The sequence below is a fragment of the Gymnoscopelus microlampas genome, assembly GCF_963454915.1.
Source record: "Gymnoscopelus microlampas genome assembly, chromosome: 11".
Classification (NCBI taxonomy): domain Eukaryota; kingdom Metazoa; phylum Chordata; class Actinopteri; order Myctophiformes; family Myctophidae; genus Gymnoscopelus; species Gymnoscopelus microlampas.
Window position 1 is genome coordinate 31,361,585 of NC_139948.1, and position 17,586 is coordinate 31,379,170.

A 17,586-nucleotide genomic window follows, 5' to 3' on the forward strand; every position below is an offset into this window, starting at 1 on the left:
AAAAAGCATGCCATCAAAACAAAGGGCATTGCAATCACAGACCAGGACATGATCAAGCCCAGAAACCCCTATCTGTATCCACCCAAACCCAACAGACATCATTTTTCGAAAGCCATTCCGTTTCTGATCCGCTTGAGCTTTCTCGATTCAACAGGGTGATTTACTTGATGTAATAAACGGCTCAAAGTGCTAATTGGATTCTTTTAAAGAAAGAAAGAGACTGTTGGAAGAAGAGGGGGTGAGGAGGGGAAGGCCATTCTACCGCTGTCCAACAGCAACCTCTATTGGCCAAAGAAAAGCCCTAGCATCACTTTTGTTCTCCAAAAAAATAACAAGGACAACATTTACTCCCTGAACGACCCCCCTTTCTTCCTCTACTTCACCTGGCAGTTCCCCAGAATGATTAAATCTGTTATTTTACATAATATATATATTCTTATAAATATATATATGGCCCTTATTGAAGAAAACGTGAGTTTCACATTGACAAGAAAGTACCATAATCTCTATATAGCCAAGTGGAAAGTGTTCTCAGTGTAAGTGAGCTGGCGGCAGTCCGTTATTGTCACACTCACTCACCAAGGAATAAAACATAACAGAAAAAAAAAATCCTCTTTGAAGTTGCAAACTTACACCATTGAAATGAGCGCACAATGCACCTCATAGGCTTCTCCATTTACACTTTTTTCCTGAGTAATACTTTAACCTTGTAACAGACAATAACTTTTTTTTTTTTTTGCTATTTCAGTTCTGGGCTATTCCCTGCCATCGTTATTTTCCATGTCATTTCTATTTTACAATTGTAACGTTGATTGCTAAAACACATGTCAGCTCATGGGAAGCGAAACAAGTCCATTGCTACTCTATGCTCGCTTAAAAAGTACTTTTTAATCTAACGATTAACAAGCAGACCTACTGACACTAATATGAAATGAATAAAAACAGACTCGTTACATACTGTAGTTAGCTTTAAAAAAAAAGAAAAAGGATTCTGAAAACAAATTGCATTTTTAGGAGGCCAAGCAGGCTCATCCTGGGAAGAGGAGTGGGGCATATAAACATAGCGGCAGTATAATAATTAAAATAAAACATCACTTAAAAAAATAATAATAACAATAATAATAAAATAGGAGCACTACAAAACATTTTCTTTTTAAAAACAAAAACATGAACTTTCAACAACAGAACACTCTCCCTCCCACAGCGCCCCTCATCTGTAGCTTTGGCTTGTTGGGGTTTTGGAACCTGTACTTACTGGCTCGTTGACGTCAGCTAACAAACTGCTATACCCTGAGAATTCAGACACAGGCGTCCGTATCCTGTGGTCCACCTCCCCACCCGAGTCAGTGCCGTAAGACAAGCCACGCCCATCCGACTTGAACTGGGACCCGAAGGCCTGGGCAAAGTTCTCTATCTGGTAGGAAGGCTTTGAGGAGTTGTCCAGAGAGGCCAGGTCCTGCGACGGGGCCAGAGTGAAAACCGTAGTGGTGCCGTTCTTGATCGGCTGCTGGTCCTTGTGGCTGCTCAGGTCAGACGGACTGATCTGATAGGAGGAAGGAGGGGAGGAGGAGGAGTGCTGCTTCTCGATCTGGTCGGTGAGCTCCTGAGAGGGGGTGAGCTGCTGGTGTGTGGAAGGCTCCAGGCTGCTCAGGTGGAAGTTGTGCTGCGGCGAGGAGCTCGACAGCATTGCAAAGTGAGACTTTGGCACGGAGGAGGGTAAGGAGGGGGAGGCCACTGATTGGCCGTAGCCACACTCCAGAGGGGAAGTAGTGTAGATATTCTTGTCGGAGTAAAGGGGGTTGCCCGGGTGGGAGCTGGTGAAAGGGCCGGAGGTGGGAGGCGCAGGGCCCAGGGGGAAGCTGGCACTGTGGCTGGTGCGCTCCAAGGCCTGCAGCAGGAAGCGAGAGTACTCGTGCATGATGACGGTCTTGTCTCCGGACGGGCTGGGGGTGTCGTGGCCCATGTCCCGTCCGTCGTCCGTATGCGGATGAAGCTCCACGTGCTGGTCGCTGATGTCGAAGTGGACGTCGTGGTGTGAGCCGTCGGGTTTCTGAGTGTAGTGGTCCAACAGGCTCTGCAGCACCTCATCGGGGATGCCCGACTTGTCGTGCTTGTCCACCCCCATGGGGGAGGAGTCCAGCAGGCTCAGGGGTGCATCGCTGTCCATCACACCAGAAACCACACCCTGGATGACTGACTGCTGGCTTGCCAGGTGGTTGACATCATAGTCACTGCCGGCCCCAGCGGACACCACCCCTACGCCTGGTGTGGTTGCGTTGTTTGCTGCGTGAAGGTAGCGTCTCTTCTTGAGGAACTGCATGGCATCATCGTAATTGCTGCTGGTGGGGCCCGCTTTGGCGATGTTGGGCTGCATGAGGCCGAGGCTGTCCATCCCACCGCTCTGCTCCATGGAGTCCGGCCTGGCCTGGCCCAGTCCCACCTTGTCCAGGCCCTTACGATTGGCCTTCTTGAATGCCATCTTTGGAGCTCGGCCCTGGTGCATGCTGGGTCCTGGTTCAGTAGAGGAGGACACCGTTTGATTCTCCACAGAGTAGTCATGGACGCTGTATCCTCCCGATACCACACCATGAATGTGAGAGGCCCCCAACCCCCCCACTGCAGCTAATGCTGCTGCTCCTCCTCCTCCAGCGCCCTTCTTCCTCTTGCGCTCCCCTGCCTCTCCGGGGTTTTTGGACCGTCCCCTCTTTCTGCCGGTGGTACCGGCATTTCCCTGAGTGATTCCATAGCTGCCGTGGCCCATGTCTGCACATCCCAGGTCCAGCATTCCCGGCTCAAGGCCCTTCTTTATGGCTTCTCCACAGGTTCGCTTGTGCTTAAGCAATCGATCTGTCCTGGAAAAATACTGTAAGGCAGGAAAAGAAATCACAATGTATGCTTTGAATCAAGTAATAATGAACAGCAAAACACAAATACTTTAATGATCTAGTTCAGTTAATAGTTCATCCGGATGAACACTCAACAAGTGACTTTCTGAACACCTCTGAAGGCTGACTAACCTGTTGGCAGGTCTCACATCTGTATGGCTTTTCTCCACTGTGCGTCCTCTTGTGCCGCTCCATGTGGTACTTCTGAATGAAGCGCATGTTACACTCATCACAGCTGAAGGGCTTCTCTCCTGACAGCCAAAAACAGCACATGTCCAGGTTATATTATCTTTGCTGTCAGGTGGAAACCTTGTATGTCCAAAACATTGGACATATTTTTATTTAAAAATAATAATAATTGTGCAACACTCTTGTATGAAGAAGTAGGACATTAATTCATGGGGGAAAAGAAAACGGTAGATACAAGGTTTCTGACAGACAGCAACTATATTATATACACTGTAAAATCCTGAGAGTTAACGGGTTCACTGAATGCATTAGACCATGTCATGTCCAGCCTATTAATGAATGGTTGTTATGCAACACTCACCACTGTGTATCTTTTCGTGCCGTTGGAGAAGGTACTTCTGGATGAAGCTCATGTTGCACTGACTGCACCTGAATGGCCTTTCACCTGAAATATGACCAAAGGTCGTTTTATGTGGTTATAATGGATTCTACTCTTGTATAACAAACATGTCAATAAATGTCAATACGTCTCTTTGTCAACTTAGACAAACAAATATGCTGTTACTATTATATAAAATTCTATACCTCAAGAAAGTCTATCTGAAGAAAGCTTAAAATCTTTGGTCGGCACTCGGCAGTAATGTAAAGTATACAGTGAGTCCCAGTGACTTCTTCATCAATAAGGTTAAGATGCCAGACCACCGATATGGTACTTAAATGCACAAAATGATGAAAAACAAACTTGTTCAAGTGATGTTGGTACTAAACCCCTCTATTAAGTTTCATTCAAATCAGACCCCAAATAAAGGTGGTAAAGAGATGACAAGTAAATGTTTACAGACGGGTGAAGAGCATCAATGATGGATATATAAATAACCTGCCATAGGGTATGTTCACAATGTCCGCCTTTGATGAAGATGCGGGAATAGCTTCGACGATCAGCTTGGACTAGCGGCTCTGCATTTTACCTTTGTCTTTTGCCTAATATCGTATATGGCCATGGTCATGGCGAATAAGGAGAACAATTGCACTTGCTTTGGCTTTTTTTATGCAGGAGGGACAACGCTGGTGGTCGTCTTGTATCGGTGCGTGACATCCTCCACGGCCGACAGTGGGGTATACGATACAGAGACCATCAGCTCGGACGAGCATCTCCACATTTGTAGATATTTGTTGTGCTTGGTCAGCTGATATAAAGCGACCAATGTCATGAGCGCATTTCTCAAAAAGTGTAATTATTCTCAGCTTTTGAAAGAGTACTGCTCAGCCAAGAAAAGTGCCTTGTGCTGCCTTTTGGTAATTTCTCATAGGTTTTAATGTAAAAAGGCAGAGCTTTTTTTAAGGCAGACACTGTAAACATACCCATACACTGCCTATTATAAGAATGGAACATTTCTGTAAATCTTATAGCTCGCTCAATAATAATAAAAAAGACGCTTTTACTTATCAAATCGATGAATCTAATAAACGGTTTGCTTTTAGGACATCAACATCGTAGGGAATAAAAGCATGCAATTTTCTGCTCTTCTATTGAGACATTTAGATCACGTCAAAGGTCATGTGTCACCTAGACACCGGATCTGACATGAATTTTGATGGTCAATTAAATCTATCCCCTGAGCAAGCAGGCAGGCTCTATTAGCTCAATATTAATTGTATAATATAATGGTAATTCAGGACTTGCGCAGGGGTAGAAGAGGAAAGTTACATAGTGCAGCTTTAAACTAATAAATTGCTTGTAACAAACAATTAACTGAACATGAAACTGCAGTTCGGAAAGAAAATTAGAAAAAGAATGGGCTCCTACTATCTGATCTACTTGCTTATGCATAATTTCTGGCTTGAAAATCACCCGTTGCTGTCGTTTCTCTGTGCCTTTGTATCATAGATTAATAGCTTAATTTTCTGACCTGAGGATTTATCATGCAACCACTAATCATTCTAATGTTCTTCAGGCATACCATTTGTTATTGAGAAAACTGACTGTAGGTTTTGCAATAGATATGGTTGCTTGGTGAACTAGGAAATAAAGATGATTCTATTCTCTTGTGTATACAATTCTGCCCTTGCACTTTATTCTGTACAATAGATGCTGCTGCTAGCCCTGCGTTCTGTCTCCGACACACACTTTTAAGAAAGGACGCATCAAACAAACAATCGCAGCATTCACGGGACGCATGATACGTTATGCTGCTATGTTATGAACAAATTCAGCACTTATAATGTGGGACATTCCCGCACTAATATTATACCCAGGCCAGAGCCAACGTGAAAGCGGAGCGGGACTTGTCTTCTTCTCTCAAGAGTGGCTGTCTCTCTCTAAAGGCAGCGGGCAGCGAGTATCCTTCCATGTCTACTGTAGGCACAGCAATGCTTAAAGTGGACATCATACCTAACCTAATTCTACTGATCTTTAAAATCAATATTAAAACTTACCTAGACTTAACAAAAAACATTATTATTGTCATTATTATTGATTTATTTTTGTACTATATAAATAAGGAGAGCATTTTGGGAAAACCTTTTTTATTCTGTTTTGAACAGAATAATTCCATTAATACAATATGGTTTTACCCCCCCTCCCCCTTAAACAAGAAAGGTAAAACGCAGAACAAATCAAATGTTAAATAAAGTTAAATTCTCGTGTTAAAGCAAAATTACACTTAGGTGGAGGTTTGGGTTGTGTAGTTACCTTGCCATGATGTAATTCCAAATATTGGCGAGATATCTTCAATGAGAATATTTTGGAATATCAATTTCTAATCAATGGAGCAACTATTGAAGATACCTCGCCAATATTTTGAGTAACAACACAACCCAAACCTCTACCAAATTGTCATTTTGCTTTCATTTAACTCCAAAGAGTTTAGAACTAGAACCAAATGGACCCGTAAGAGTCAATTTAGTTACCTTTGTAAACTCTTTGGAGTCAAATTAACACTGAGCATTTTACTGTGTGGAAACTATCCTCTTTCTTCAGTACCTGTGTGGATGAGGACATGTCTTCGTAAGTGATAGGAGCTTCTGAAGGATGCATTGCAGTGCTCACAAATGTGTGGCTTGGAGCCGGGCGACAAGCTACCTCCTTCTGCGTCCAGCATCATTGATTGCTACAGAAAGACAAAAGAGAAACATAGTGTTACACGCACACAGTCAACTCCTCAGGAGCTGAACCAGTTTCATGACAGACTGAACCCAAAACCTAACATTCATATGAATTATATATTTCGCAAGTAACCTATTTTTTTGAGTGACATGTTATGCATTCATATGCATAATTTTTCTCTCTCTTTGCTGTCTATATTTGGATACAATGTTCTGCACGGATAATTTCCCCTCTGGGGATTAATAAAATCTATTCATCATCATATACCTAATCAGTAAGGATTGTAATTATGCTGAATTGTATGTGTGCATTAATTTAGATAAGTGTTCTCAAATTAATTACTAAAAGTTGGAATGGGGACATAACCAACCCTTGCCTCGCTTCGTTTCTTCCTGGGCTTTGCCTCCTGTCCATCACCATTTGACCTTCGACCTTTTCTCCCACTGGGCTCCTTTCCTAGGCGACTTGGCAGCTGTGACAATGACAATGGGAGAGGGAGAGGCGTTGAGAGCAAGCAGACACATAGAAATCAGTTGATTGAAGGTTAGGGCCTTGAGTCCAAAACGAACATATGGACATGTTGGTGGCAATGCAACCACCTGGATTTGAACCTGGGTATGCCGCAAGGGAAATCGAAACAAGTCCTATGGTAGAAATTAGGCTTCTGGTATTCAGGCAGGGCTACTCCGAATACATTTACCTCCCGGAAACCCAGATTCCGGACGAGCCTCTAATGTAACCACCTGGATTTGAACCCAGGTCTCCCACATAGGAAAACAAACATCTACCACGCATGCATCCAAAGGGAAATCCCCCCTCAGTCAAGGGATATCAGACTTCTGGTCTTTAGGGCTACTCTGCTACACCAAACACCACATAACTACATATAATGTGAGCTTCTTAGAGACGCCTTGTGTTAGTTGTGGTTCCGTGAAAGCCCTCAATGAATAAACTGCCTGCCATTCAATGTGACAGAGCTATTAATCTGGAAATCGAAACGCCTAAACTAAAGGTAAAGAAGCTGTCAACTTCACTTAATAGTGTTGTTTTTAAACTCAACATTCAGAATGAGACCCTATATGAGAATGTATCCTTAAGGAATCTATGTAGGAGTTCATTTGGTAGAACAGTGAATCTCAATCGTTTCAATTTCAATGACCTCCAGTTTAAGATGCTTTAGGACACAGACACCCATTTGATATTTTTTCTATCTTTGGGACCCAATCTACACACTAAATACCTCAACATTAAGTTAACTGAGTATTCAAAAACGGAACAAATGTTCCATCTGTACACTCTTGGAATTACAGACAGGTAATGTGTTTATTTGGTTCCCAACTATCAATCATTTAGCTTGGGAACCCCTGTGGAAACTGACATTGCCGTTTCAATTAAACTTTATTACTTGAATGGGCTTCTCTCCAGTGCCATATGGGGTTAAGTAGAATGTCGTTTCACATGCAAAAGTTCTCAAATATCAACCGAGTCATTGGGATTAGCCTACATTAGGAGCCAGTCCAGCCAAAACAAAGTCTGACTTCCTCGACCTAAAAAGCACATGCCTCAGGGTTTGCAAAATGGCTACATGCTCACACAAATGTAGTTATGCTGAGAATAGGCACAAGATTTGGGGAGCATGCCAAAATGAAAATAAAATAATTAAAATAACTCTAGGCCTTTTCTTTCTCAGAACAGCTCAGTGTGAGCTCATTTTTATCCTAATTATATGAGCAGGCCAGAAACTCTTCCTTCAGTATGATTTCTTTGTGCTGCCAGACAGGCAAAAGGGCCTCAAATGATCTGCTGTCTTGTCCTCACATAAAATCTTCTAACTCAAGTTGCATGTAAAAAATTGTCAAAGTGCAGGACTGTCTTCTCTGCAGTCGTCTTTTTTTAATCAACATCGAGACCCTGTCGACCATCAAAGCCCATCTATTGTTACAGAAAGGTGTGTATGTGAAATTAAGTGAAATCTCAAACAAGACACCCATGTGTCCTTGCCAAGATGTTTTCATTCATGCAGAGTCTGGATGACATCATCCTTTTGGCAAGAGATGGCAGTGGAGGGAGGGGTGTGATTTATAATTTGCATGTCACGCCTTCAGCAGATTTATACCACCATTGCATGCCCCACAGGCTCCTCCCCTGCTCCCCTCCTTTCTCAGGCTCCTCCTCCAGCCGTCTTTTAAAATATCAGCTGTTAGACAAGTTCGGCACCCTTCAGCATTAGTGGTAATATTAATCACAAACAATTATACCGCCTTTTCACCACTCGTATTACTCTAGTGAATAAGAGTAAAAAAACATTACAACATTTAAAAAAAATAATAGCACTCAATAAATAAAATGTATATTATGTGTTGCATCTAGGCTCAGTCTAGATTCTAGGGCATCAACTACACTAGTAGGAGAAAAAAAAATCTGCCTTAATTAATGTCCAATGTGGAACTGCCCCTAGACCTCTGATTTTTGACTGTGTTGATGTGCTGGTCAGACTCTTACATTGCCCATGCTGAGGTCATGTACCAGCAGGCTCTGGTGGTTCCCAACCGACACCTCCAGAAGCTCCGTGCTCTTGCCGGGTCCTCCGGGGTACAGCGGCAGACGGTAATCGTGCTCCGTCAGCTTCTCCTGCTTGATGCCCATGGCGTGAACATAGTCTCCCACCCCCCCACACCCAAGACCGGCCCCCAGGTTGCCCCCGCTGCAATCAGGCGAGTCCCGCTCCTTCTTGAAGATCATCTCCTGGTGCGGAAGGTCCTGCATGACAGACTGGGCGGCCAGCCGAGTGAAGCTGGTCACCGGGGGCAGGTGGCTGAACATGATCATGCCCGGGCCGAAGTTGGAGTCCATGCCCCCATTGGAGCGCAGGTATTCATTGCCTAGTTTGTCTTGAATGATGCTCATGGTGAATGTGGGCGGGCCGGCAGGAAAACTACAGGGTGCCAGTCAGTGTCATCCTGAGACGGAAATAAAAAGAGAGCAGGAGTCAATTATAGAATCAGAGGTGATGAAAAATATATTATATACTTCTTTTAAGAAGCACACATCAGTAGTAATAAAGAAAAGGTATAAATACAGATGATAGCTGAAACGAGACAATAATTATGGACTTAGTTAATCTAGGCCCTTAGGAATCATTCTCATGTCCTCTGATCTCTCTACTGAGTGCTTAGTCGGATTAAAAATGAGGGTTTGTGGGTCAACAAAGAACTGCAGTCTGGATTCATGACATGTGGAAACATGCAAAACATTGGATACACAGCACTAAATTCCTTCACTACAGACGGTGTGTATATATTTTTCCCACACCAAAAAGGTCACTGCGACTGCAGTAGTGGACACAATATCAAATGAGGAGGAGAGAGAGGATTGAAACTCCATGTTAATCTGTTTGATGGGCCGGCTCACCGGGACATCCTATTTGAATGGACTTATCTACCAATGAGAGCCTGCAGACTGCATTTGAAACATTGTTGCTGTAGATAGTATGCAATAATGACCAACACTGTAAAAAAAAAAAATAATAATAACACTGAGGATTTGACTGTTTATCCTTACTAAGAGTATTAGAAATTATCACATTTATCAAGAGTTTTTCAGATTTCTTCTTTCTGAAGACTTTTCTATTTTATTGTTTAGTACAATTATAAAAGAATAGAGACAGGGCAGATATTTACTAAACTGAAAATTAGGACTAAGGTCAAGATTTAATTTAGTTGCAACTTTTAATTAAAAAGGGTAACCATGATTCCTTTAAAACTATTATCCCACATGTTTTAGAACCATGCATTAATTTGTCTGTTGAATTAATCGTTTACTCTACCTGTGCAGTCAGTGTAACGTTACCCAAAACAACTGATGCCAAATCACAATAACCTGCCTTTTTACCAAGTTCACCCATACAGGAACTTTACAAAATTACACTTCCATAGAGACAATTGAGCGCTATTTTCTAGAGTACGTTGGGTGAATCCTGTCATCTGACTGCGTTTGGAAAGCCATTTAGATTGCTAGTCATGCAATTAGCTAGCGAGTTAGCCATTAAGGCTAACCACTCTTGCAGGGCCCTTCTTTGTGATGCAGGATCATGCAATTATTAATATGGCCATCCATGCAATAACGGCAGTGGACGTCTGTCTGCGCTCTGATGAATAACACACCACTAAAGCTTCAACTGAAATCTCCCTTTACCAGGAACGCCAAGATATTGTCTTAACCTTATAAGCAATTGCATCATGCACTTACATTTTTGGTAAAATAAAATAAAATGTGGTTTAACGTTAAAATCAAGTGCGAGCCGCGTACACACACACACACACACACACATACACACGGCACACAGAATAGGCAAAGAGTCGGCAACATGATCCAAGGACGTTTTATGTTGATAATTCCCCACTTAATAAATACTCTCTTTTAAATGCATTATTCGTAGTGAAAACGTGCTGTGTTTTTGTCTAGGCCGCTCACAACTGATGAACAGTGGAGCGACTGTAAGTGATGGTGCAGTAATGTTGACTCCATAACAAATGGCTCCATGCAACTCAACGAACAATGATGCTCGTCAAAGCTATTGCTAGCCGAGGTTAGCCCGAGACGGCTAGCTCGGGCTGCTAACTAACTAGCGGTAATGTAATGTTACTGCGCTGCTGCTGCTGCCGCTTTGTTGTCTGCTCCTGTAAAACACTGCCGGGACGTTCCGGCGGCCAAAGTCCAGTCGGAATCGAATATCGTAGTTTCCTCTTACCAGTGCATGACCACGAACGGGTGCTTTGGCTTCTTTAATTCACCTTCGGCTGGTTCGTTTCAGTCTTTTAGAGCCAAAACATTGTTCTCCCGCAGCTGCTGTGTTCTTCCATCTTGCCTCAGCGCAGGGGATTCTGGGTCTAAGGGGGGGGGGGGGGGGGGTGGTGAGCGGACGGGTCCTGAGAGGAGTCACGGCCTAGACGGACTCCTTGATGATGATGATGATGATAGAGCAGTGGTTCTCAACCTTTTCAGGCCGTGACCCCCATGCTGTGACCCCCAAAACCGACATATTTGAACTAGGGACCCCCATAATAATCATATTTGAACTGGAGACCCCCGAAAATAATCATATTTGAACTGTGAACCCCCAAAAATAATCATATTTGAACTGGGGACCCCCATCCTGACAAGCAACTTGGAATTGTAGGAGTTTTGATTGTATTGCTGTATTGTTGTATTGTGCTTTTTTGCTTTGGCAATGTAAACGTATGTTTTCTCATGCCAATAAAGCCCATTGAATTGAATTGAATTGAATTGAAACATTGCATTTAGTTTGACTCGGTTCCACAGATAGATATTGTGAAAATAGCAGATCTACAAGCTTGCGAGGCGTTGTGAGCTTGTAGATCGGCTCTTTTGTTTGACCTGTTTGTTGATTACTTTTGATGCAGCAATGGTCTTTTTTCTTTCTTCTTTCTTTTATTTTGAAGTATTAGAAAGGTCTTAAAAGTCCTTAAATTGTCACTTTACTGTCATCTGAAAAATCATGAATCACCCCCCCCCCCCCCCCCCGGGGGTCCCGACCCACAGGTTGAGAACCACTGATGTAGAGCAGCAGAGCAGAGCACTGACCTACTGCTGTTATGATGATAGACTGCAGCAGTGATGGAAGAAGTACTTACATTTTTTACTCAAGTAAAAGTATCAATACCCTATTGTAGAAATAGTCTGTTACAAGTACAAGTTCCATATTCGAAATTGACTTGGGTAAAAAAAAAAGTACAAAATTATTGGCACCAAAATATACTATACCAAAAGTAAAAGTACTCATTATGCAGAATGTCCCATCTCACAAAGTTCAAAATGTATCTTTTGAAATAGCCGATCTTTGCAAGCTCACAATGCGTTGCGTCGCTACGCATTGTGAGCTTGTAGATCTGCTATTTTCAAATGGACGAACTATATAGGGCCGAAGTGGTTAGTGTGTTTTGTAATAATAATCAAATAATCAAAAGTAACTAGTAAAGTTTTCATATAATTGTAGTGGAGTAAAAGTAGAATATTTTCCTCTGAGATGTAGTGGGGTAGAAGTAAAGGTATTGAAAATTGTAAATACTGCAGAAAGTTAAAAAAATACCTAAACAATTTACTTACAGTACTTGAGCACATGTACTTAGTCACTTTACGCCACTGGACTGCAGTGCCATGAACCCCTCCACTCCACACATACTCACACATAGGCAAATCCCAGTGATGGAAAGTAACTATGTTATATACTGTAGGCTACTTGAGTAAAAAATAATGTTTTGATTATTTTAACTTGAGCATATATAGGACCACAATGGAAACAAGTCCCCAGGACTTTTTTGTGTTATGCTTTTTAGCCTTAACGTCTGACTGTAGCCTACCTCGTGCTGTTAACAAAACAAAACAAAACAAAACAAAAAACCCTTATTTGACAGTTGTAGTTACTAGTTACTTTTCAGATTTAGTAGTAGTAGTAGTATTACAAAAAATAGCCTACTTTACTCATACATTGTGATGTCGACTATTAGGTTAAGCTACACAGCAGCACATAAAGTAATTAAAATCAGCCCCACCTTTACCAGTTGCAACATTAAAGGGTTGAACACATTCATGCATTATAGCATAATACATACAATAATATGACTGTGAAATGGATCATAATGCAGTCGGTACTTTTACATTTGGTATACTGACAGAATATTTTAATGCCAATACTTTTGTACTTTTATTCAAGTATGTTTGAATGCATGAATTTTACTTGTAACAGAGTATTTGTGGTATTGTTACTTTTACTTACTTCATGAGTATACATTTAACTCTGACTATTACATGATGTACAACTCCATTCTGTTTCCATCTGCACAGAGAGACCTTTGTATACCTTCTCTGGGTCTTTGTAATTTTTGTTGTTTTCCCTACTGGAATCCTTTGTGTCTAGTTATAGTGTTTTAAATAGACCTATTTTTATACAAGTTGTTGAAATAAGAGTATGCTTCACACAGTAAAGTGACAGGAAACTATATGTATTTCTCCCCTACTTAGTGTTTTACGGACATTTCGTTATCCTAGTCACTGATACTGAGAAACATATAGCACATTAAGTAATGTGTTTCCCTGTAGTGACATGACGCTTGTTTTTGTTATAGACATTATTCTTACTACATTTATTTTAGTTTGAGTTGTGGTCTCTTTGTGAACAAAGCGGCCTACGAAAACAAGTAGATATACTGAAAATAGGGAAGACAATACATTAAGAAGAGTAAGGACAGATTAACCACTGAGACGATATTAAGAAATATAATCTCATTTGGATGCAAATCTTTAGAGGTACCGGGTGAATGAGCGGGCACTAGGCACACATCTAAATGCACATCACACTGAATTCCCTTTATTTGGGACTTCCATTCCCACTCCTAATTGCCTGTGCTAATGACCCAATTAATTCAGAGAGAGCAGCATAATTGAAAAGGAGTCTGTAGCATTAATGTGAAGAAGGTCAGCCGAGTACATTTTTGATGTCCGAAATCCTCTCATATGCATCCTTGATGACAACCAACACCGCTGGCAGCTATATCTTTGAAATGACTCTCATCCCAGGCTGTTTAAATATGCAATAGAGCTTCATTCATCAAATCACACAGTGTGACAGTTCTCGCCTGGGGTGTATTTTAAGCCATGCAGACAACCACAAGATAATCAGAGATAACCAGAAGTACCTCTCTCTGCTTCATGTGTATGGCATAGGATTAGTGACTAGCCGCTTAATGATGTACAGTATTCATTGGAATGTTTTGTTTCTACTGAAGCTCTCTAATGGGATCAATAAAGGTCTATCTATTTATCTTTTGTGTAGGTAGGCCTATCTGTTGCCTGTGTTGTACAATGGCTGCATGTTTTTGGCTTACAATGTAATATTATGTGTGATGTGGCCGTGTATTTTTGTGTTATGTAACTTTATATTAGCTGTCATTTTATTACTGTAGCTGTCAGTGAAAATAGTTGAAATTCCCATCCTACTTAAAGCACACAGTCATTTTACTCTCTCTCTCTCCTCACACTCACACGCACACACACAGAGAGAGGTGGGTTACAGCTTAGGTATTACTGTATGTCACTTTAATGTCATCTAAGTCAGTGTAAAGCTCAGCTTGCATCACTGAGGTTAGGAAATGTCAGAGGAAGGCTCCACTTTCTATCACTGGTTACCTTCTGAGCGGCTGTGTGCAATACATGTGACACTGAGGTCGGAGACATTACGACTCCACGACAAGTAAAGTCATCTCTGTAGAAGAGACAGAGAGGAAGACAATCTGCCAGCAGATCTATTCAGCTACTAAATGGCTGAAAACAGTCAAAAGCAATCCATTGGTTTCTCTGGTATCTTAACCACTTGAACCCTGCTTACTTTGTTGTACATCAACATCAACATTAGGCACAAACAGGTGAATATTCACTTAAAATAGCTGATCTACGAGCTCACAAGGCATTGCAATGAGTTGTGAGCTTGTGGATCAGCTATTTTCTGTGATTCTTCACATGTTTTTGCCTGATGTTCACCTATTTCCCCCGAATGTTTGCCTATTATGACATGCCAAGAATAGGGACGCTTTATGTGGTTAAGACAATTTGTGAGTCACATGACTTAGATGGTTATCAATTCTGGCTCCTCATCAATAATTCAGTGTGCATAGCATTTCAAGGCTGCCTTTTCTCTGCTCCCTTGAATATATCCCAACCTGATAAAACTCCATGCACAAATTTGGATGCAAGTATCATATTCCATTCCTCGATCTGTTGGTGGGAAGGTTCAATGATTGGTCTGAATGTCTCTGTTGATCCTAAATGGGAGAGCTACCTGCCAGCAAGAATCATTTGACAACGTCTGGCATTTCCAATGTAATTTTAATTCATCATTTGGATCATAACCATAGTTGGGCAACTTCTGAGCAATTGAACAAGCATGGAATTACCGTATCTCCCCCTTTCAGTTATTGCAAAACTGATACGTAGTGGTGTGACTGTGTGACTGATGTTACGTTGGCCCTGCAACAACACAAAATGCAATTCAGGGAAAATGCATTTATAGTTTGTGTGTTTTGGACCATGCCGGCAGTAAAAAAAAGAAAGAAAGAAAAAAAACCTTCCATTAATTCCAACAAAGCTTCTCTGCAATTGGTTCCAGTTGATTGGGTGTAATGGGATGGAATGAGGTAAGGCATCACTGCAGGGTACTCTGTATCTAGTCTGGAAAACTTCTATTATGCCTGCTGCTTTAGCCAAAGAGACAGAGCTCTCTGCTGTGTCCAAAAATACTTTGGCCTATACCAACTCACCCTGGCTTATACAGATTGTATCTAAATTACACATTAGTGGCAGTTAAGTTATTTAAAAATATTAAAAAATAATTAATTGAATTCTCAAATTATTGGGCTCATTCAATTCACATTTATAACTGATCAACAACATTCAGTGCTTTGAGCTTGTCTCAAAAGCTTTTTTTAATTATCTTCATCCTTCAGCATTGTTCAGGACTACAAACAGTCATGCTATCCCCAAGTAACCTATGGTCTTTGAGGTGAACTATTTGAATAATAATTCTGTTTCAATGGGGCCCCCTGATGGCTGTTGGGGCCGATTTAATCTGGAACCGTTTTAAACTCCCACACTGCACCTGTAATTTATATTCTCTCTCTCTCTCCCTCTCTCTCTCTCTCTCTCTCTCTCTCTCTCTCTCTCTCTAAAACCTGTCTAAACTAAGCTCTGATATTCACTGCATGGTTGAAGAGCAACTCTGAGCCTTTGTCATCTTCTTTGTCTCGAACTGCTACCATGGTAACCAGCACGTATCATTTTCCTATGAACTCTGTCCAACATAACCTGTCTTAAGGATACCACAGGGATGTTTTTCTCCTGTTCTACTCAAGCTTGAGTCCAGTTGTCTGCCAGCAGGCAAGTAAATGTCTCTAAAAGGCCATCATTTGTTTACTCTGTACTGCCAAGCCTCCTAGGATGAATCATCTCAAGAAAATGAAGAGCACATTTCACATAACATTGTCTCATGCTGTCAGGAGTATAGGACCCTGTCTGGAATAACTGTTAGGTAATCATGTGCTTAAAGGACAGAACAAATAAATCCCAATGACAAGAGCACTCTATTCAATTCATAAATATAGATTTGATAGGAGTAATTCATAATTTCACATAAATAACATGAGTCATGACATGCTGTCATGTTTTCATTGCTATGTCAGACAAGTCATATATTTGCATCAGGTAGAATTTGTTAATTTTTAATTATCCTATCAATCAATTCAGGGTAGTTCATCTGATCAGGGAATTAATTAATTGTATTTTTAGTCTTGTAAATTACTGATGATGTGGAGAATTATGACTTTGTAAAGTCCAATCAGTATGCCTATTAATGGCCATGAACATACAATATTAACCTATAGTTGAACCCAGTGGACTAGACATTAGTATATTGTCATACTGGTGTCCATGGGTATTATTGGGAGAATGTAACATTATTTCAATGATGACCCTTTAAGTAGCATTTCTATCAGGTGCTTGTTTTTCCACTTCTGGCCTGATTGAAGCTCTGCCATGAGATTGTAATTACGAATTATGCATTAGCATGCAAAACAGTGGACCATCAACATGTAGTCTAGGCCAGTGGTTCTCAACCTTTTCAGGCTGCGACCCACAAACATAATCATATTTGAACCCCCCAAAATAATGAACTGGAGACCTCCCACCCCAACAAGCACTTGAAATTGTAGGAGTTGAAGCATTACATTTAGTTTAACTCTGTTCCATAGATAAATATTGTGAAAATACAAGCTCAGCTATTTTCACAGTTTTTGCCTCTTTCTTCAATTATTTGACAATTTGGCCAATGTGTGGCCAGTTTGTATAGTAGACTATAGTTTGTTGATTACTTTTGATTTGATTTGATTTTTCTTATGTATTAAAATGTTAAATGGTCACTTTACTGTCATCTGGGGATCCCCCTCAATTCATGTGGTGGATCCCCCTCAATTCATGTGGGGACCCCCCCCCCCCCCCCCCCCCGGGGGTCCCGACCCACAGGTTGAGAACCACTGGCCCTTGTGGGCTGTCTAAACAGCATACCAAGGTGAACCTTTCCCTTTAAGTCTGTCCTTGGGGATGATATTAGTCCCATGAGGCCTACAATGGAGTAGCCAGCCAATGCTCAATCAATAACAGGCTCCACCGGAAAGAAGAGATGGCACATATTTAAGGTCAGGCTTAAAATGGGCAATGCTTTATTTTAGTTAAGGTTTAATGTGTAAGATTATGCTTTACAGTAGGTTACTTACTTTACTTACTTGCTACTTACTTACTTACTTAGGCCTACTTAAGACTACTTACTTGCTAACTTCTCTT

The 17,586-nt window shown here is 41.4% G+C and overlaps 1 protein-coding gene across 2 annotated transcripts; it reads right to left on the reverse strand.

Moving 5' to 3' along the window:
* On the reverse strand, positions 1 to 11,058 carry znf281a (zinc finger protein 281a). 2 transcript variants are annotated; one of them, XM_084071564.1, is made up of 7 exons: positions 10,931 to 11,058; positions 8,683 to 9,140; positions 6,557 to 6,652; positions 6,058 to 6,184; positions 3,436 to 3,519; positions 3,018 to 3,136; positions 1 to 2,863 (listed from the first exon to the last, which is right to left on the reverse strand). In XM_084071564.1, the coding sequence occupies exons 2-7, from the start codon at positions 9,085 to 9,087 to the stop codon at positions 1,211 to 1,213; spliced, it is 2,484 nt and encodes an 827-aa protein (XP_083927690.1). In that variant the 5' UTR covers positions 9,088 to 9,140; positions 10,931 to 11,058; the 3' UTR covers positions 1 to 1,210. The 2 variants fall into 2 exon arrangements, with proteins under 2 accessions (XP_083927690.1, XP_083927689.1); XM_084071563.1 differs by having other exon boundaries at positions 6,551 to 6,652.
* Between the last annotated feature and the right edge of the window lie 6,528 nt (positions 11,059 to 17,586).

Coding starts and splice junctions, on each gene's coding strand:
- znf281a (XM_084071563.1), bottom strand. CDS start 9,087: ATGAGCATCATTCAAGACAAACTAGGCAATGAATACCTGCGCTCCAAT. Junction 3,137..3,435: donor GCACGAAAAGATACACAGTG/GTGAGTGTTGCA, acceptor TTTGGCTGTCAG/GAGAGAAGCCCTTCAGCTGT. Junction 2,864..3,017: donor GATGTGAGACCTGCCAACAG/GTTAGTCAGCCT, acceptor CCTGCCTTACAG/TATTTTTCCAGGACAGATCG.